The sequence below is a fragment of the Salmo salar genome, chromosome ssa04, assembly GCF_905237065.1.
Source record: "Salmo salar chromosome ssa04, Ssal_v3.1, whole genome shotgun sequence".
Taxonomy (NCBI): Eukaryota; Metazoa; Chordata; class Actinopteri; order Salmoniformes; family Salmonidae; genus Salmo; species Salmo salar.
Window position 1 is genome coordinate 81226714 of NC_059445.1, and position 21680 is coordinate 81248393.

General features: G+C 43.0%; 1 protein-coding gene across 1 annotated transcript in view; it reads left to right on the top strand.

Annotated features, from left to right (window-relative positions):
• Positions 1 to 21680, top strand: part of LOC106603933 (sarcoplasmic/endoplasmic reticulum calcium ATPase 1) — a 102474-nt gene that overhangs the window by 10334 nt on the left and 70460 nt on the right. The window contains exons 2-5 of the mRNA XM_014198187.2: positions 10154 to 10171; positions 12044 to 12126; positions 20295 to 20399; positions 21491 to 21629. Coding sequence (XP_014053662.1) covers positions 10154 to 10171; positions 12044 to 12126; positions 20295 to 20399; positions 21491 to 21629 — 345 coding nt within the window. The remainder of the gene's footprint in view (positions 1 to 10153; positions 10172 to 12043; positions 12127 to 20294; positions 20400 to 21490; positions 21630 to 21680) is intronic.

Genomic DNA, 21680 nt, shown 5'->3' on the forward strand with positions numbered 1-21680 from the left:
GCAAACTTGATGATTTGAGTTGGAGGCGTGCATGGCCACGCAGTCAGGTGAACAGGGAGTACAGGAGAGGGCTGAGCACACACGCTTGTGGGGCCCCAGTGTTGAGGGTCAGTTAAGTGGAGAAGTCGTTTCCTACCTTCACCACCTGGGGGTGGCCCGTCAAAGTCCAGGACCCAGTTGCACAGAGCGGGGTTGAGACCCAGGGCCTCCAGCTTGATGATGAGCTTGGAGGGTACTATGGTGTTGAATGCTGAGCTGTAGTCAATGAACAGCATTCTTACATAGGTATTCTTTTTGTCCAGATGAGAGAGGGCAGTGAATGGCGGTTGTGTCATCTGTGGACCTGTTGGGGCGGTATGCAACCTGAAGTGCGTCTAGGGTGGCCGGTAAGGTGGCGGTGATATAATCCTTGACTAGCCTCTCAAAGCACTTCATGATGACAGAAGTAAGTGCTACGGGGCGGTAGTCATTTAGTTATCTTTGCCTTCTTGGGTACAGCAACAATTGTAGCCATCTTGAAGCATGTGGGGACAACAGACTGGGATAGTGAGCGATTTTAAATATGTCCGTAAACACACCAGCCAGCTGGTCTATGCATGCTCTGAGGACGCGGCTAGGGATGCCGTCTGGGCCAGCAGCCGTCTCGTGTCTGAGCCGTTGAATTGCGACTCCACCTTGTCTCTGTACCTTGTCCAGACCTCTTTCCATGGTTTGATGCGGTGGATTGCGCTTTCACTTTTGTGCAAATGCCGCCATCCATACATGGTTTCTGGTTAGGGTAGGTTTTACAGAATCTCCAATGCACTTATTTATAAACGCACTCAGTACCAGTCAAGTTTGGACACGCCTACTCATTCAAGGGTTTTTCTATATTTTTACTATTGTTTTACATTGTAGAGTAATAGTGAAGACATCAAAATGATGAAATAACACATGTGGAATCAAGTAGCAATCAAAGTGTTAAACAAATCCAAATATATTTGATATTCTTCAAAGTAGCCACCCTTTGCCTTGACAGCTTTGCACACTCTTGGCATTCTCTCAACCAGCTTCACCTGGAATGCTTTTCTAACAGTCTTGAAGAAGTTCCCACATGCTGGGCACTTGTTGGCTGCTTTTCCTTCACTCTGTGGTCCGACTCATCCCACACCATCTCAATTTGTTTGAGGTCGAGGGATTGTGGAGACCAGGTCATCTGATGCAGCACTCCATCACTATCCTTCTTGGGCAAATAGCCCTTACCCAGCCTGGAAACAAATGATGGTCTCAATATGCTCAAATCAGATAGGGTGGCGTATCGCTGCAGAATGCTGTGGTAGCCATGCTGGTTAGGTGTGCCTTGAATTCTAAATATTTCACCGACAGGGTCACCAGCAAAGCACCCCCACACCATCACACCTCCTCCATGCTTCACGGTGGGAACTACCCATGCGGAGATAATCCATTCACCTACTGTGCGTCTCACAAAGACACGGCGGTTGGAAGCAAAAATCTTAAATTTGCACTCTTCAGAAACAAAGGACAGATTTCCACCGGCGTAATGTCCATTGCTCGTGTTTCTTGGCCCAAGCAAGTCTCTTCTTATTGGTGACCTTTTGGTAGTGGTTTCTTTACAGCAATTCGACCATGAAGGCCTGATTCACACAGTTGAACAGTTGATGTTCAGATGTCTGTTACTTGAACTCTGTGAAGCATTTATTTGGGCTGCAATTTCTGAGGCGGGTAACTCTACTGAACGTATCCTCTGCAGCAGAGGTAACTCTGGGTCTTCTTTTCCTGTGGCGGTCCTCATGAGAGCCAGTTTCATCATAGCGCTTGATGGTTTTTGCAACCTCACTTGACGCAACTTTCAAAGTTCTTGAAATGTTCCGGCTTGACTGACCTTCATGTGTTAAAGTAACGATGGACTGTCATTTCTCTTTGCTTAATTGAGCTGTTCTTGCCATAATATGGACTTTTACCAAATTGACTTTTACCAAATAGGGCTATCTTCTGTATACCACCCGTACCTTGTCACAACATAACTAGTTGGCTCAAATACATTTTGAAGGAACGAAATTCCACAAATGAACTTTGAACAAGGCACACCTGTTTAATTGAAATGCATTCCAGGTGACTACCTCATGAAGCTGGTTGAGAGAATGCCAAGAGTATGCAAAGCTGTCATCAAGGTAAAGGGTGGCTATTTTGAAGAATCTAAAATAGATTTTGATTCGTTTTTTGGTTGCTACATGATTCCATGTGTGTTATTTCATAGTTGTGATGTTTTCACTATTCTACAATGTAAAAATAAAACCCCTTGATTTTATTGAACTGAGTACGTGTCCAAACTTTTGACTGTTACTGTACATCTGTAAGGTCCCTCAGTCAAGTATTGCATTTCAAGCATAGATTCAAGTACAAAGACCAGGGAGCTTTTAGAAAGCCTCATAAAGAAGGGCAGTGATTGGTAGATGGGTAACAATAACAAATCAGACATTGAATATCTCTTTAAGCATGGTCACATTAATAATTATGCTGTGCATTATTTATTAAAACACTCAGACACGTCAAATATACAGTGGTCCTTTTGAACTGAGCTGCAGGACCGGAATTAAACTGCCTAGGCATGTTACCATGAAGCCATTGGTGATTTTTTTAAAATGGCTACAGAGTTCAATGGCTGTGATGAGAGAACTGAGGATGGATCAGCAACATTGTAGTGACTCTACAATAATGACCTCAATAGTGACCTAAATGACAGAGTGAAAACAATATAAATATACAGACTAAAAATGTAACAAGGCACTAAAGTAATACTGCAACAACAACAAAAAACACCAAAGGAATACTGTTTTTGGCCTAAATGCAAAGCCTTCTGTTTGGGGCAAATCCAACAACACATCACTGAGTAACTGCCTTCTTATTTTCAAGGATGGTGGTGGCTGCGTCATGGTATGGGTATGCTTGACATTGGCCAAGACTGGAGAGTTTTTCAGGATAAAAAAGAAATGTAATGGAGCTGATCCCAGAACCTGCTCCAGTCTACTGTACACCAGAGACTGGGAGAGGAATTCACTTTTCAGCAGAACAATAACCTTAAACACAAGGCCACATCTACACTGGAGTTGCTTACCAAGAAGAGAGTGAATGTTTCTGCATGGCCAAGGTAGTTTTCACTTAAATCTGCTTTAAAATCTATGGCAAGACGTGAACATTACTGTCTAGCCATGATCCTTTGCACACCTGAGCTTGAATAATAGATAAACGTTGCACCAATCGAGGTGTGCAACGCTCTTATAGACTTACCCAAATTACTCACAGCTGTAATCGATTCCAAAGGTGTTTCTAACATGTATTGACTCAGGGAACTGAGTACTTATGCAACTATTTCAGTTATTTAATTTTCTTTTTTTTTTAAATCATTTTTCCTTCTACTTTGAGTGGAAGTGGGCTCCAGTGGGCTCCAGTGGGCTCTCTGTTCTCCTGCTTGGTTGCGTGTAAAGTATCTGGGATCCTGTTAACTCGTCCCTTTTTCTTTTATTCTCACGTCCTACCTCTACAGTACCTCATCCCCATATTATTACTTACCCTCTTGCTCTTTTGCACCCCAGTATCTCTACTTGCACATCATCTGCACATCAATCACTCCAGTGTTAAAGCTAAATTGTCATTTATTTTTGCCTCGAGGGCCTATTTATTGGCTACCTTCTCTTCTACATTTGCACACACTATACATAAATACATTTCTTTCTTTTGCGTTATTGACTGTACGTTTTGTTTATCCCATATGTAACTCTGTTTTTTGTCGCTTTGCTTTATCTTGGCCAGGTCGTGGTTGTAAATGAGAACTTGTTCTCAACTGGCCTACCTGGTTAAATAAAGGTAAAATAAGTCAGTCACGCTCAGAAGCCTTCTGGAGATGGATGTTGAGTCACTGAGCTAAGCAGAGGCGGCACTGAGCTACACACAGACCTTTCTATTATCTGTCAGTGCTACTCAGTCAGTCTTCACTGAATTAGACTTGATAATGTGGTTGGTTCTTACTGCTGTCTTGTTGAGGGGGCTGGGACCTGATGGTATCCCAGGTGGTAGCTGGCTCTGGTGATGAATCTCAACTCAGTGTGTGTGTGTGTGTGTGTGTGTGTGTGTGTGTGTGTGTTGCAGTGTTTGATCAGTCAAACTGATGACGTTAGGGCAGGGCGATATGGCCAAAATATGATATCACGGTATTTCACTTTTTTTAATTTTATGAGTATTGCTTGACCCCAGGGTGGCAACACATATTCTAAGTGATTTCAATGGGTCTTTATCCATTCTGATTTGTTGTATACTGTTCAATTCAACTGAAATTATTTTTGGTTTATCATTTCTGCATTTCCTGCACTCATTTAATATCATTTCTGCTCTGCCATGGAGGGCTGCATGATATAGGCCAACAATTTAGGCCTTATTTATTTTAACCGAAATGTTGCAATTGAGATTAGAGCAAAACACTTGGGTGAACTGTTGGAATCATGTAAATGAAATGATTTATAGAATTAGAATATATTAGTAGACACTTTGAATGCAATGTTTGACATGAGAATAACTGAAAAGCCAGGGAGCAGTTATTGTGACCGGATAGGAACCAAAGGGATGGTCAGTGTTTCTTAGGGGACCTTATAACATTTTAAAATGTAGCCAATGTTTTCTCTTAGTCTACTTCATGTAGCTAACATATTCTTGCTTCGCATATTCCTCTTTGATTTAGAAGATACTGTTGCACAAACAACATGCTGATTTAGGTCTACACCATCACTGGTATTATCAGGCTGTATTGTTAGTTACGTTTTCTCTGACTCCGTATATTTATTAGCTAGCCAGCTAACTAGCAATTAGCATTAGCGGCTAACACGATTTAGGCCCAGCTTGCTAAGAAAATACAAACTATCCATTTGCAGATGTAAGAAACCAACTAACAGTCATTATAGCACGCTATAATAAGAAGCAAAGTGAAAACAGCATCGCTGTCATCAACATTGTTGCATGTGCTGTGTTGATCATACAGAGACTGAAAGCAATTGTCTCCTGGTTGAGGAACCATGCGCTGCTTGAGTGACGGGGCAGGGCTAGGTCTGTGTGGAGAGAGATGACTCAAGTAGCAGAGTAAACTATATACAAATGGATGTTACACACAGCTTATCACATTTAACAAACCAAACATTCAAATACCATTTATAGAAGGTAAAGTAAAAAACCTAAACCTGTGTGTGTGTGTGTGTGTGTGTGTGTGTGTACCGTATTTTACTACACACACCCACACCGCCCAGCTCTAGAGAACCCACCCCCCCATGCCTGAGGTACTGATGCTTTGTTTGGTTAATTTGTTCAGCAGATTTGGGAAGTTGTTACTTTAGATACTATTAATAGAGAAATAAATCTACATCTTGAGTTTAACAACCCAAACTTATAAACATCCAAAATGGCCGCTTCTCATGCCAAGAGTAGTAGTGAGTAGTGCGAGCCACAGTTGGACCAGGTATACGTAGGCTCTCCCAGTCCACTCACCACAACTCTAGTAACGTTACATCGCTCCAGGCCATGGGTGAGCTCTCTGCTGTGTCTCTCACACACAAAACCGGAGAGACAGGCACTCACACACACACACACACACACACACACACACACACACACACACACACAGACTGGGAGGGAGACAGACACAAATACCCTTAAACACTTAGTCAGCCTCCAGCCTCTCCTGGGAAGGAAGGTGCATTCTCCATTTTTATATTAAATGAGTGACATCCACTGAGTAGATGCGATCGTAGACTGCCAGTCAATGATATGACTGACACTTACCATTCACCTCTAATACATGATCTGGTTAATGCATGTAGATGTACAGTGGGGGTAGAGGAAGGTGGAGCGGGTCACCAGAGTTCACCCGTTTGTGTCACTTCTAGACCTGACCTGTCTTCGGAGACCTTAGCCACAGTGTCAGTCCTGCTCCAAGGTCTTTAACGATGAGCCAGACCGACCGAGAGAGAGTTGAAGTGGTAGCTGACTGCTCTGCTCTCTATGGCCTTTTGCCACAGCTACTGACTGGCTGCTATTTATTTGACTAACACTGGCTATTTTCTTGAATGCAGCAGTAGGCCAACGGAGGGCATCACCTGACTACCTGCTTATTACCCCACTATAAAAGCCAGTACCAGTTTCCTCTGTTTCAGAGATTAGCTTTTGAACTATTTAGTCTATGGGGTTACTATGCTGCACTTGCTGTTCGATGCCAAGAGAGCCAGCGCGCATCCCAACTGACCCCCTATAAGGGCTTCCGAGTGGCGGCGCGGTCTAAGGCACTGCATCTCAGTGCTAGAGGTGTCGCTACAGACCATGGTTCGATTCCAGGCTGTATCACAACCAGCAGTGATTGGGAGTCCCATTGGGCAGCGCACAATTGGCCCAGTGTCGCCCGGGTTAGGGTTTGGCCGGGGTAGGCAGTCATTGGAAAATAAGAATTTGTTCTTAACTGACTTGCGTAGTTAAAAAAATAATTAGTGAACCACATTTTGACCTATTCCCTTAATGGTGCTCTGGTCAAATGTAGTGCACTATATTGAGAATAGGGTGCCATTGTGATCCAGACCCAGTGTGTAGTGTCGGGATGTATCAAGGTCCTAAATGCATTGCTTAACAGTTATTTTCGTCAGGCGTTGGCGACGTTACCCAATGAAACACTGTTTTCCAGTAGTTTCCACAAGCCAAGTAGTCATGGCAACTGTTTTGAAAACTTTCACATATTTGCAGTTGAGACTGAGAGGACCTCAATAATCTAGTCCTATTGCTGTGCTTCCCATATTACGACGTGTAGTTTTAGTCTGAAACCATTACAGCTCTAATCATAAGGCAAAGGAGAAAGTTAAATGTGTGTGTGTGTGTGTGTGTGTGTGTGTGTGTGGTAAGAAGTTGTAGTGAACGCTACTGACTCAGCACATCCCATGTCCTAGTGGTGATGGATGTTACGTTTCCTGGTGCTTCTCCTGGCTATCTGTTATTGGCCATCAGATCTGGGTTCAAATACTATTTGAAGTCTTTCAAATACTTTAAGCATTTTCAGGGTTTCCACTTTTGCAACTATTCCATTGTGCCAGGCAAGCTCGATCAAGCCCAGCTAAAGCATTTGAAATTATTTCAAATACTACCTAAATTATTTCAAATACTACCTAAACTCAGGTTTGCTGGCCATGAACTTGGACATGGAACCTCTTTGTTCTGTTGGCTACTGTAACCAGGAAGTGGTTCCTCTCTGGACTGGTAGTGTATAAACAGGCTGGCTTTTGTTTTCATTGTCTCATAGCCAGGGGCAGAGCGCATGATTAGTTGGGGGGGCAGAAATAGAGAAGCTGAGAGCCAGGGAGAGAGAGTGGAGAAGAATAGAGGCATGGTGAAGTCAGTTTGTTGGAATGTTTCAGCGGAGGCTGACGCAACCCAGATGACTACAGTAAGGAGGGAATCCTTGGCACAGAGAGGGCTGGGGAAACCCGTTCACTCCCTCCCTCTTTCCCTACCTCGCTCCCTTCCAGCAAGCCTCTCTTCCCAGCTCAGACCAGCAGAACTAGGAGCTGCAGCCAGCCTGTCTGCCATAAAAACAATAGTGTGCCTCCCCACTTGTCTAACAGGGAAAAGGGCTTATGTCAGACTGGCAGAGCATGGAAAACATTTCTGGATCTTCGAACACAGTACACAGTCCTCAAAGGATTTCCCATGTTCAGCTCAGAGCTCCTACAGGAACCAGAGCCTCTATATGCATGTTGCTGAAATACTTTAAATACATTCTCATTAACCAATGAATCATCGTTGCAATACAGATTACTGTGTGTGAGGATGAGGCAAGAATGATGATGATGAGATAATTGGGTAAGAACTAAGAAGGAATAGAAAGCTGTAGGGTTATGACTGAAATGCATTCACTAGTTGATATTTATAGGGCAGTTTTACAATGAGTTATCTTCCTGCTTCATCTTGCCCTTACTCTCCCGCTTCATCTTGCCCTTACTCTCCCACTTCCTGCTTCATCTTGCCCTTACTCTCCCACTTCCTGCTTCATCTTGCCCTTACTCTCCCACTTCCTGCTTCATCTTGCTCTTACTCCTGCTTCGTCTTGCTCTTACTCTCTCACTTCTTGCTTGGATAACATGATCAGTGGAAACGGTGTTCTTCAAAGCACAATAACCCCTCTTTGTACTGCTACAAGTTATTACATTATTCATGTACTGTACCGTGTCAATAAAAAGCAATTTCATTAAATTATATTTTAACCTGAAATCATCAGACTATTTTTCTTTTTCTATTGGTTAATCAGAAAGTTGGTAGGAAGAATTCAAAAGCTCCTGATCAACTCTGTGTAATTCATTTTATTTCAGGACCACTGGAATTTAATTTCCCGGTGTGCGGGTGTGTGTCTTGCTTGGGTATGTTTTTGGAAGGGCTCTCCTCCGGGCGAGTCACGTCATGGTTCCTCTACTTTTCTGCCCTCTTAGTGGGGTCACGTTTGATGGCCCTGTAAAACTTCCAGTGCCTAGTCATACTGTAGTTTGTTTCCAAACATGCCCATCATGCTTTTATATTTCAGGATTTTAATTATGGCTTTAGAGTAAGACTGGAATTTGCAGCTATTGAGAAGTTTCTGTGTTATCAAATATGAATGTTTTGCCCTGATCTCAGTAGGGTTATATAGACCAGTCTTACAGGAGGTCCTAGCTTGACAGGGGAGTGTATTGCTATAGCATGTTCAGCACTTCATTATATATATATATATAATATATAATATATAGTATATATATATATATACTATATAGTATATAGTATATAGTATATAGTATAATATATAGTATATATATATATATATATATATATACACATACACATACACACAATTTACACACATATATATATACATACACACACACACACACACACACACACACACACACACAATTTAGCAGGCGCTTTTATCCAAAGTGACTTAGTCATACATTTTACGTATGGGTGGTCCCGGGAATTGAACCCACTGTCCTGTAAGACCCATGCTTTACCAACCGAGCTACACAGAACATCACATTACCTGAGCTGTGACTTAGTGTTATGCTGACTAGTATTGATGGACACGTGGTGCTGTAAAGAGGTTCTCATCACTGTGGTGGGTGTTGTACTATAGCTGTGTTGTGCTGCCTGTCCCTCACTCCTCTACACCCCAACTCCGCTCCCTCCACGCCTCCCCCTCCCACACAGATCTGATAATGTGAGAGCTGAAAAATAACATTGTTTTAAATCATCAGAGTTGTTACAACACAGTAATCCTTTAGTTCAGAAACACTGAAACACTGCCAAACACTGCCTTCCTTTATTTCATATGTAATCATACATTTAAACTCAACTGCTCCAGGATTAAGTGGAATTGTTTACACATGTCAAAAGCATCTCAAAGCCTGTTCTAAATTAATCTGTTAATCATTAACATGTCTTTGTGCTGTTCCTCCTCTCTCTCGCTCTCTCCTCCTCTCTCTCGCTGTCTCCCCTCCCTCTCTCTCTCGCTGTCTCCCCTCCCTCTCTCTCGCTGTCTCCCCTCCCTCTCTCTCGCTGTCTCCCCTCCCTCTCTCGCTGTCTCCCCTCTCTCGCTGTCTCCCCTCCTCTCGCTGTCTCCCCCTCCCTCTCTCGCTGTCTCCCTCCCTCTCTCGCTGTCTCCCCTCCCTCTCTCGCTGTCTCCCCTCCCTCTCTCGCTGTCTCCCCTCCCTCTCTCGCTGTCTCCCCTCCCTCTCTCGCTGTCTCCCCTCCCTCTCTCGCTGTCTCCCCTCCCTCTCTCGCTGTCTCCTCTCTCTCTCTCGCTGTCTCCTCTCTCTCTCTCTGCTGTCCTCTCTCTCTCTCTCTCTCTCTCGCTGTCCTCTCTCTCTCTCTCTCTCGCTGTCCTCTCTCTCTCTCTCTCTCTCGCTGTCCTCTCTCTCTCTCTCTCTCTCGCTGTCCTCTCTCTCTCTCGCTGTCCTCTCTCTCTCTCGCTGTCCTCTCTCTCTCTCGCTGTCCCCCCCTCTCTCGCTGCACCCCCCTCTCTCGCTGCACCCCCTCTCTCCTCTCTTCATCCATCTCCCCCTTCCATCCCTCCACGGATGGCGTGATGGTGGTGCGACACTGACAGAGCTTCCGGCTGAAGAAGGTAAATATTGATATTTCCAGTGAGATTCTAGTGCCCCCTCCTTTACAAGCTGATGATTAGCCCTTTAGCCTAGGATTGTGTGTGTGAATCCTCAGACTACACACTGACTTGAAGCACCACCCATATAGATACACTGTCAATAGAAGAGGGATTCATGACTGGCAGAACAGAAGTATAGACCTATAGAAGTCCCATATTACCAACGGATGGGTAGTGCTGTTTAACTGCGGTTTCAATTCTCATGATATACTTTCAGGCCTGGACTAAGAGTTTTTATAGGTACAGTATGTGTGACAAGATGATGTATAGCCGGACAGTCTTATGACTTGACTATATGTACAGGGCCTTCAGAAAGTAGTCGCACCTCTTGACTTTCTCCACATTTCTGTTTCTTACAGACAGAATTTTAAATGGATTACATTTAGATTTTGTGTCACTGGCCTACACACAATACCCCATAATGTTAAAGTGGGATAATGTTTTTAGACATTTGTTTTACAAATTAATAAAAAATGAAAAGCTGAAATTTCTTGAGTCATTAAGTATGCAACCCCTTTGTTATGGCAAGCCTAAATAAGATCAAGAGTAAGAATTTGCTTAAGTCACGTAAGTTGCAATAATTTTGCAATAATAGTGTTTAACATGATTTTTGAATGACTACCTCATCTCTGTACCCCACACATACAATTATCCATAAGGTTACCGAGTCGAGCAGTGAATTTCAAACACAGATTTAACCACAAAGACCAGGGAGGTTTTCCAGTGCCTCACAAAGAAGGGCACCTATTGGTAGATGGGTTAAAAAAAAAGCAGACATCGACTATCCCTTTGAGCACGGTGAAGTTATTAATTACACTTTGGATGGTGTATCAAACACCCAGTCACTACAAAGATACAGGCGTCCTTCCCAACTCAGTTACCAGACAGGAAGGAAACCGCTCAGGGATTTCACCATGAGGCCAATAGTGACTTAGAAACAGTTCCAGAGTTTAATGGCTGTGATGGGAGTAAACTGAGCATGGATCTACAACATTGTAGTTACTCCACAAAACTAACCTAATTGGTAGAGTGAAAAGAAGGAAGCCTGTACAGAATAATAATATTTCAAAACATGCATCCTGTTTGCACTAAGGCACTAAAGTAAATCTGAAATTAACATGTCTGACTACAAAGCATTATATTTGGGGCAAACGCATCACTGAGTACCACTCTTCATATTTTCAAGTATGGTGGTGGCTGCATCATGTCATGGGGGCGCTTGTCATCTGCAAGGACTAGGGCGTTTTTAGGATAAAAAGAAACTGAATAGAGCCAAGCAGAGGAAAACCTGACATTTACCTTTCAGTAGGACACTAAGCTAAAACACAAGGCCAAATGTACACTGAAGTTGCTTGACAAGACAACATTGTATGTTCCTGAGTGGCCTAGTTACAGTTTTGACTTAAATCTTCTTAAAACTATGGCAAGACTTAAATGGCTGTCTTGCAATGATCAACAACCAACTTGACAGAGCTTGAAGAATTCGGGTGTGCAAAGCTCTTAGCAACTTACCTAGAAACACTCACAGCTGTAATCGCTACCAAAGGTGATTCTAACATGTATTCACTCAAGGGTATAAATACTTATGTAAGTTAGATATTTATGTATTTTTCAATAAATTTGGCAAAATTTCTGAACAGGTTTTCACTTTTGTCATTATGGGGTATTTTGTGTAGTTGGATGAGAACCTAAATGTAATCCACTTTTAAATTCAGGCTGTAACACTACAAAATGTGGAATAAGTCAAGGGGTATGAATACTTTCTGAAGGCACTGTGTGTGTGTGTGTGTGTGTGTGTGTGTGTGTGTGTGTGTGTGTGTGTGTGTGTTGTAGGCAAGTCCCTATGGGAGCTGGTGGTGGAGCAGTTTGAAGACCTCCTGGTCAGAATCCTGTTGTTAGCTGCCTGCGTCTCCTTTGTAAGTAACTATTGAAACCAATACCCTGCTGCTCATCACATTCTCCTTTGTAAGTAACTATTGAAACCAATACCCTGCTGCTCATCACATTCTCCTTAGTAAGTAACTATTGAAACCAATACCCTGCTGCTCATCACATTCTCCTTAGTAAGTAACTATTGAAACCAATACCCTGCTGCTCATCACATTCTCCTTAGTAAGTAACTATTGAAACCAATACCCTGCTGCTCATCACATTCTCCTTAGTAAGTAACTATTGAAACCAATACTCTGCTGCTCATTACATTCTCCTTAGTAAGTAACTATTGAAACCAATACCCTGCTGCTCATCACATTCTCCTTAGTAAGTAACGATTGAAACCAATACCCTGCTGCTCATCACATTCTCCTTAGTAAGTAACGATTTAAACCAATACCCTGCTGCTCATTACATTCTCCTTAGTAAGTAACTATTGAAACCAATACCCTGCTGCTCATCACATTCTCCTTAGTAAGTAACTATTGAAACCAATACCCTGCTGCTCATCACATTCTCCTTAGTAAGTAACGATTGAAACCAATACTCTGCTGCTCATCACATTCTCCTTAGTAAGTAACTATTGAAACCAATACTCTGCTGCTCATCACATTCTCCTTAGTAAGTAACGATTTAAACCAATACCCTGCTGCTCATCACATTCTCCTTAGTAAGTAACTATTGAAACCAATACCCTGCTGCTCATCACATTCTCCTTAGTAAGTAACTATTGAAACCAATACCCTGCTGCTCATCACATTCTCCTTAGTAAGTAACTATTGAAACCAATACTCTGCTGCTCATCACATTCTCCTTAGTAAGTAACGATTTAAACCAATACCCTGCTGCTCATCACATTCTCCTTAGTAAGTAACTATTGAAACCAATACTCTGCTGCTCATTACATTCTCCTTAGTAAGTAACTATTGAAACCAATACCCTGCTGCTCATTACATTCTCCTTAGTAATTATTGAAACCAATACTCTGCTGCTCATCACATTCTCCTTAGTAAGTAACTATTGAAACCAATACTCTGCTGCTCATTACATTCTCCTTAGTAAGTAACTATTGAAACCAATACCCTGCTGCTCATTACATTCTCCTTAGTAATTATTGAAACCAATACCCTGCTGCTCATCATATTCTCCTTAGTAAGTAACTATTGAAACCAATACCCTGCTGCTCATTACATTCTCCTTAGTAATTATTGAAACCAATACCCTGCTGCTCATCATATTCTCCTTAGTAAGTAACTATTGAAACCAATACTCTGCTGCTCATTACATTCTCCTTAGTAAGTAACTATTGAAACCAATACCCTGCTGCTCATCACATTCTCCTTAGTAAGTAACTATTGAAACCAATACTCTGCTGCTCATTATATTCTCCTTAGTAAGTAACTATTGAAACCAATACTCTGCTGCTCATTACATTCTCCTTAGTAAGTAACTATTGAAACCAATACCCTGCTGCTCATCACATTCTCCTTAGTAAGTAACTATTGAAACCAATACCCTGCTGCTCATTACATTCTCCTTAGTAAGTAACTATTGAAACCAATACCCTGCTGCTCATCACATTCTCCTTAGTAAGTAACTATTGAAACCAATACCCTGCTGCTCATCACATTCTCCTTAGTAAGTAACTATTGAAACCAATACCCTGCTGCTCATCACATTCTCCTTAGTAACTATTGAAACCAATACCCTGCTGCTCATCATATTCTCCTTAGTAAGTAACTATTGAAACCAATACTCTGCTGCTCATTACATTCTCCTTAGTAAGTAACTATTGAAACCAATACCCTGCTGCTCATTACATTCTCCTTAGTAAGTAACTATTGAAACCAATACCCTGCTGCTCATTACATTCTCCTTAGTAAGTAACTATTGAAACCAATACCCTGCTGCTCATCACATTCTCCTTAGTAAGTAACTATTGAAACCAATACCCTGCTGCTCATTACATTCTCCTTAGTAACTATTGAAACCAATACCCTGCTGCTCATCACATTCTCCTTTGTAAGTAACTATTGAAACCAATACCCTGCTGCTCATCACATTCTCCTTAGTAAGTAACTATTGAAACCAATACCCTGCTGCTCATTACATTCTCCTTAGTAAGTAACTATTGAAACCAATACCCTGCTGCTCATCACATTCTCCTTAGTAAGTAACTATTGAAACCAATACTCTGCTGCTCATCACATTCTCCTTAGTAAGTAACTATTGAAACCAATACCCTGCTGCTCATTACATTCTCCTTAGTAAGTAACTATTGAAACCAATACCCTGCTGCTCATCACATTCTCCTTAGTAAGTAACTATTGAAACCAATACTCTGCTGCTCATTACATTCTCCTTAGTAAGTAACGATTTAAACCAATACCCTGCTGCTCATCACATTCTCCTTTGTTCACTTCTCTCCACTCATTCATATGAGTCCTATGTTTTGACCTTTTTCTACATTGGCTTGAAAGTTTTACGTCTAGCTTTGCAGCTTAGCCCAATAGTGACAACCAGGCTACCCTGCCCTGACAGTGGACATCATATGTCTGTAATACCCTGCCTTGACAGTGGACATCATGAGTCTGTAATACCCTGCCCTGACAGTGGACATCATATGTCTGTAATACCCTGCCCTGACAGTGGACATCATGAGTCTGTAATACCCTGCCTTGACAGTGGACAGAATGTGTCTGTAATGCCCTGCCTTGACAGTGGACATCATGTGTCTGTAATACCCTGCCCTGACAGTGGACATCATGTGTCTGTAATACCCTGCCTTGACAGTGGACAGAATGTGTCTGTAATGCCTTGACAGTGGACAGAATGTGTCTGTAATACCCTGCCCTGACAGTGGACATCATGTGTCTGTAATACCCTGCCTTGACAGTGGACAGAATGTGTCTGTAATACCCTGCCTTGACAGTGGACATCATGAGTCTGTAATACCCTGCCTTGACAGTGGACAGAATGTGTCTGTTATACCCTGCCTTGACAGTGGACAGAATGTGTCTGTAATACTCTGCCTTGACAGTGGACAGAATGTGTCTGTAATACCCTGACTTGACAGTGGACAGAATGTGTCTGTAATACCCTGACTTGACAGTGGACAGAATGTGTCTGTAATACTCTGCCTTGACAGTGGACATCATGTGTCTGTAATACCCTGCCTTGACTGTGGACAGAATGTGTCTGTAATACCCTGACTTGACAGTGGACAGAATGTGTCTGTAATACCCTGACTTGACAGTGGACAGAATGTGTCTGTAATACTCTGCCTTGACAGTGGACATCATGTGTCTGTAATACCCTGCCTTGACAGTGGACAGAATGTGTCTGTAATACCCTGACTTGACAGTGGACAGAATGTGTCTGTAATACCCTGACTTGACAGTGGACAGAATGTGTCTGTAATACTCTGCCTTGACAGTGGACATCATGTGTCTGTAATACTCTGCCTTGACAGTGGACAGAATGTATCTGTAATACTCTATCTGCAGGCATTGCTTTGCATACCACCTCCGTATTTACAATAATACTGGCCTGCCGATGGTGGAAGGTTCAGACCCTTCACTCCCTAGATTTTTCCCCTCAAAGCATTTCTCTTTACTTCAGTATTTCCAATATTCTGACTCATACAATTCCTTAAATAGTGACCCTGTTTTTGGGCCAGGTGGTAGGGTGGAGTATGTGGCACGGCCAGGGGAACCCTGCCTGTATAATGATTTTATTTCCCTCTATTACAGTCCCCAGAGCAATGGGATGGAATTACAGGGCTATTCTGGGCAGCGGTAGGAAAATAAGTATTAAAATGTATATGATACAAATATATCTACACTAATTGCCTTTGTGTTGATCCTGGTGTTTCTAAGTGGGAGGCTGTTTGTTTTTCCTAATGTAAATTGGCCTGCCCTTACTTGTCATTTAAATGTGTTAACACTGTAACAAGACCCTGTTTTGTTCCACTGATTTACAGCTCCCACAGCTTTACTATACACCAAGCAGACTGAGCTACCTAGGCTGGTTTAACCTCCCACAGCTTTACTATACACCAAGCAGACTGAGCTACCTAGGCTGGTTTAATCTCCCACACATCCTTTACTATACACCAAGCAGACTGAGCTACCTAGGCTGGTTTATCCTCCCACAGCTTTACTATACACCAAGCAGACTGAGCTACCTAGGCTGGTTTATCCTCCTGCACATCCTTTACTATACACCAAGCAGACTGAGCTACCTAGGCTGGTTTAATCTCCCGCACATCCTTTACTATACATCAAGCAGACTGAGCTACCTAGGCTGGTTTAACCTCCCGCACATCCTTTACTATACACCAAGCAGACTGAGCTACCTAGGCTGGTTTAACCTCCGGTACATCCTTTACTATACACCAAGCAGACTGAGTTACCAAGGCTGGTTTAACCTCCCACAGCTTTACTATACACCAAGCAGACTGAGTCACCTAGGCTGGTTTAGCTCCCGCACATCCTTTACTATACACCAAGCAGACTGAACTACCTAGGCTGGTTTAACCTCCCGCACATCCTTTACTATACACCAAGCAGACTGAGCTACCTAGGCTGGTTTAACCTCCCGCACATCCTTTACTATACACCAAGCAGACTGAGCTACCTAGGCTGGTTTAACCTCCCGCACATCCTTTACTATACACCAAGCAGACTGAGCTACCTAGGCTGGTTTAACCTCCCGCACATCCTTTACTATACACCAAGCAGACTGAGCTACCTAGGCTGGTTTAACCTCCCGCACATCCTTTGAGACTTGATGCTGATGTATTCCTTACGGGTCAGTCGGTGCTACTGGGCTTTGGGGCTCCCGAGTGGCGCAGCGGTCTAAGGCACTGCATCTCAGTGCTTGAGGTGTCACTACAGACACCCTGGTTCGATTCCAGGCTGTATCACAACCGGCCGTGATTGTGAGTCCCATAGAGCTGCGCACAATTGGCCCAGCGTTGTCCGGGTTTGGCCAGGGTAGGCTGTCATTGTAAATAAGAATTAGTTCTTAATTGACTTGCCTAGTTAAACAAAGGGAAAATAAAAAAGTGACATCAAATGGATTTAGTTAGTTAAATAAACACTTATTTTTTTTTATTACAACAATGCAGTTTTAGTGACCAACGTTGCTGCTTTAATGAATTACAGCAACATGTGCTCAGCCTACTGGTGCTAGAAGAGTTGGTGAAAGTGACCTACAGAAGTACCTGAAGGAAAGGCTATCCTAAAGTATAAGGGTCAAACCTCAATGGGGGAACTACTAATTTGTGTGCCTATTTGAATAATATGTAAATGAAGACGTTGAGCTGCTCTGACTCTGCATGACATGAGAATAGAGCCTTGTAACCAGGCAACGAGAGAGGAACACAGGACAAAGCTGTTGTTTTTAAAGTGGTGTCCGATATGATATCATTATACATGACTATTTATTTATGGATGGAAGTTGTAGAGGAGAAGCAATGCTCAAGTCTACCACTACAGCCTCAATAACTGTTACACTGGACACAATGCTTACTGTAATTTATCATATTGTAGGCAACTTTTTTTTTTTACAATTTAATTCGATCATCTTTTTACTAAGATTTGTTGTTTAGTTGAGACAATTTGATCACTCCCATCCATCTATGAGAATAGGGGTTATAGTCAGGCTGACCCATGACACCAGGCGATGACAACTGGCAACATCGATCACCTGAAACAATGAATACACTTCCTAATTATGAAATAAACACTTCCTCCATTTTATTCTGAGGAAGGAGGAAAGGTTGGCTTCCTTTTATTTCATTTTCCACGGCGTTATGTGAGAGGGGGAGTATAGGTCAAAGTTTTGGTTTGTGCAGGAAGAGAGTGAAAAAGTTAAGTGGCCATTGAATTGGGCCCTGATGCTTCGCTTGTTGTCGTGCATGTCTTCGTAAACAGTATTTTAATCCTTTTTTAAAAAATTTAAGTTTTTCCTTCCATTTGTTAAAGCTGTGTTTTGGTTTTAACGTGATGTTGGAACTGGAAGTGAAGCGTAACTCCTGTCTGCTGAAACTAAAAACACTTATCATCCTCCTCTCAAGGGTCTCCAACCTTTTCTAGCACGAGAGCTACTTTCAAAAAAATGTCATGAGCTACTCATTTTTTAAATATTTTTTTTATAGCTTTCAAAAAAGCACATTCTCTTCCCCAGGTCCTTAGTGCACTACTTTCTCTTGTACATTATGTATTCTGTCAATATTCCTGGTTAAATAATGTTTAATAAAAACTCTGAGGGGGGGGCCCTACAAAATCAATTTTGTTTCCCAAATTCTGTTTGAGATTTTCCTGATTTTCACTTTTTTGGGGGGTTGTTCACTATCAATTACAATTGTTCATAGAGAAAAAAACTAATTGGATGTTCTGAGTCGATGTCAATGTTTAAATCGTATCAGAAAACCATATTTGTATGGGGGGGGGGGGGCCTGAAAACGAAATTGGATGTTCTGAGTCGATGTCAATGTTTGTTTGGTGAGCTACTCATAGGTGGTCTGCGAGCTACTGGTAACTCACGATCGACCTGTTGGAAATCCCTGCTCTAACTCCCGTCTGCGAAAACTAAGAACACTCGCTAATTGTCAGAAATACCACGGAAGTGTGTGTCAGTCACAAGTACAGAGTTGCAGGCCAGGTGCCGGAAGCACCCATGGGTTAGAATGTCTTGCCGAAGGAGCTCGATTTTGGTGGCCTCAGGTACATTGTAACGCCTTCACTCCATCTGAAATTTACAGCATAATTATTGAAGATTTTATCAAGTTTACCTCTGATAGAATTTTTGTTGTTGTGGTATTGTGCAGAAAGATATAACTTTTCAATTAAAATTACTGAGCATGTATGAATTAAGTGTATTGTTTTGGATATGGTGGGGCCTAAATGTGGGCAATTCCAGTCCTCGAGGGCCTGATTAGTGTCACAGTTTTGCCCCAGCTAACACATCTTTGGTTTAGAATGCAATGTGATTAAATCAGCTGTTTTTCTATGGATGGAGAAAGTGTGACAAAAATCAGGCCCTCGAGGACTGGAGCTGCCTACCCCTAGGCCTATGTGATCAGGACTAATTAATAAATGTTCAATACATTTAGGTGATTCAATAAATGTTTTAATATTGTTGAATTCCATTTTAATGTATTGATTTGGTGAAGGCCCTAATTATCAAACTTTGACCAGATTGACCACTAACTGTTGTTCCTGCAGTAATGATTCTTAATCGAATGTTTTCATAATTTATTTGTAGATAATTGCCAAAAAGCCTAGGTCTACTAGTAGTCTATTAAAATTAGGGCGCCAAATGAAGGGCTCTCACTGATGCGATTCGGTAGGCTACACTGACTGACGAGGTAAGTTACTCACTTTAGCGTCACCGTCTGGCCCTGACATCCTAGGGAAGGAAAACCTAGAAAATCCTTTGGTTAATTTGTCCCGACGCGATACCATGGTCATATAACAACGTTGCATGACTTCTGATTGTTTGACTTTATTCAGTCACTTCAACACATTTTATAAACTTGCTGTTCAGTTGTCAATTAAAGCACAGTAAATGGCCTACTGTGACATTTGACAGCAACCACACATTGTCTCGACAAATTGTGGCGACAGATGGCCGTAACAAAAGGGTTCCCTTTGTGACTGACGGGCGCCTATCCTATCAATAGATTGCTAGAAGATCCATATCATTCATTCTAGTGGGAGAGAGCTCGATGGACTTGCGAATTGATACTTTTACATGAAAAGTAGTCTTTTAAAAAACATTTTTTTTATATGAAGTGGAAGAAGTATCCGGCTGAAAATTAGTCTGTAACCGGCCGATTAGCCGACAGACGGCGCTAATGGAAAACAGTGTCAACTGGCTAGCTAGGCTGAATGAAAGGAAAGGACAGATCAGAACGAGTTGCTCTCCTTCAATATTCTCTACACAGAGCAGAGTGGAGTGAAGGGTAGATTTGCGGGACCCAAACGGGTCGTGAATGATGAGCTATCGACCAGGGCTTGAGCCGCTGATCTGCTGTGCCCTGCTCTGCTCCGATCCTTCTCACTGTTCAATACTCACTGTGGAGGAGAAAACACTTCTACTAGGATCTGTTCTATTAACTCTGTATTATGTGCTCCCCCCCCAGGTGCTAGCTCTGTTTGAGGAGGGGGAGGAGACCATCACAGCCTTCGTGGAACCTATCGTCATCCTGCTTATCCTCATCGCTAACGCTGTGATCGGAGTCTGGCAGGTGAGTCTCTCTGTCTCGCTCGCGTGTTCAGCTGATCACATGTCAGGAGATGGTGTTGACATGCAGGATATTTTACGGTGTGTCAGCTTAGGGTGAAGACGTTCTGTAACGAGTCATCTATACAGAACCATAACTTGTTGTTCTGCTTTCGACCTTCATACGTGCCAGCAGGGCTTTTATTGATGGGTAGGATAGTAAAGCCGTATCAACTGAAACATGGAAACCATAGAGCCAAGGCCAAGCTTTTAAATTGCCCGGTGTGTTTACACGTGGCAATGTACATGGTGCTTCTAGAGGCGCCAGTACAACAAGCCGCTGATGATCTAAATGCTTGTTCTGGAGGTATTTCAGTCAGAGTGATCACTGACTGTCTTTGTTCATTTCACTCTGTAGACAGAAACGGTTCCGTGTTAATTGAAGACCATGAACTGCAGCCTAATCAGAATTGGTCTCTGAATAGAGCACTTTGACCTTGGAGGGATGGGTAGAATGAGGGGGGAGGGATGGGTAGAGTGAGGGGGAGGGATGGGTAGAGTGAGGGGGAGGGATGGGTAGAGTGAGGGGGAGGGATGGGTAGAGTGAGGGGGAGGGATGGGTAGAGTGAGGGGGGAGGGAGGGATGGGTAGAGTGAGGGGGGAGGGAGGGATGGGTAGAATGAGGGGGGAGGGACGGGTAGAGTGAGGTGGGAGGGAGGGACGGGTAGAGTGAGGGGGGAGGGAGGGATGGGTAGAGTGAGGGGGGAGGGAGGGACGGGTAGAGTGAGGGGGGAGGGAGGGACGGGTAGAGTGAGGGGGGGAGGGAGGGACGGCTAGAGCGAGGGGGGAGGGAGGGATGGGTAGAGTGAGGGGGAGGGATAGATAAAGTGGGGTTTGGAGGACACATTGACAGCTGAGTGAGCGAGCACTGGGTAAGGTCAGTCTATGGGTTGAATGTTCAGTTTAAAGCCATTGCCTTTCTAGTAGGTGTTCATTCCAAAGTGACAGAAATACACAAACTCTTCAGCGTGGTACGAAATGGGGCTGAAATAAAGCTTGGACCTTTTGGCCTCTGTGTTGGAACTGAACCCGTCTCTGTCTCTCTGTGTGGTCCAGGAGAGGAATGCGGAGAACGCCATCGAGGCACTGAAGGAGTACGAGCCAGAGATAGCCAAGGTGTACCGCATGAACCGCAAGGCTGTGCAGAGGGTCAAAGCCCGGGAAATAGTGCCTGGGGACATTGTGGAGATTGCTGGTGAGTTCAGGACGAGGGACAGACAGGGTTTTTTTCAGTGTAAAAGTATTT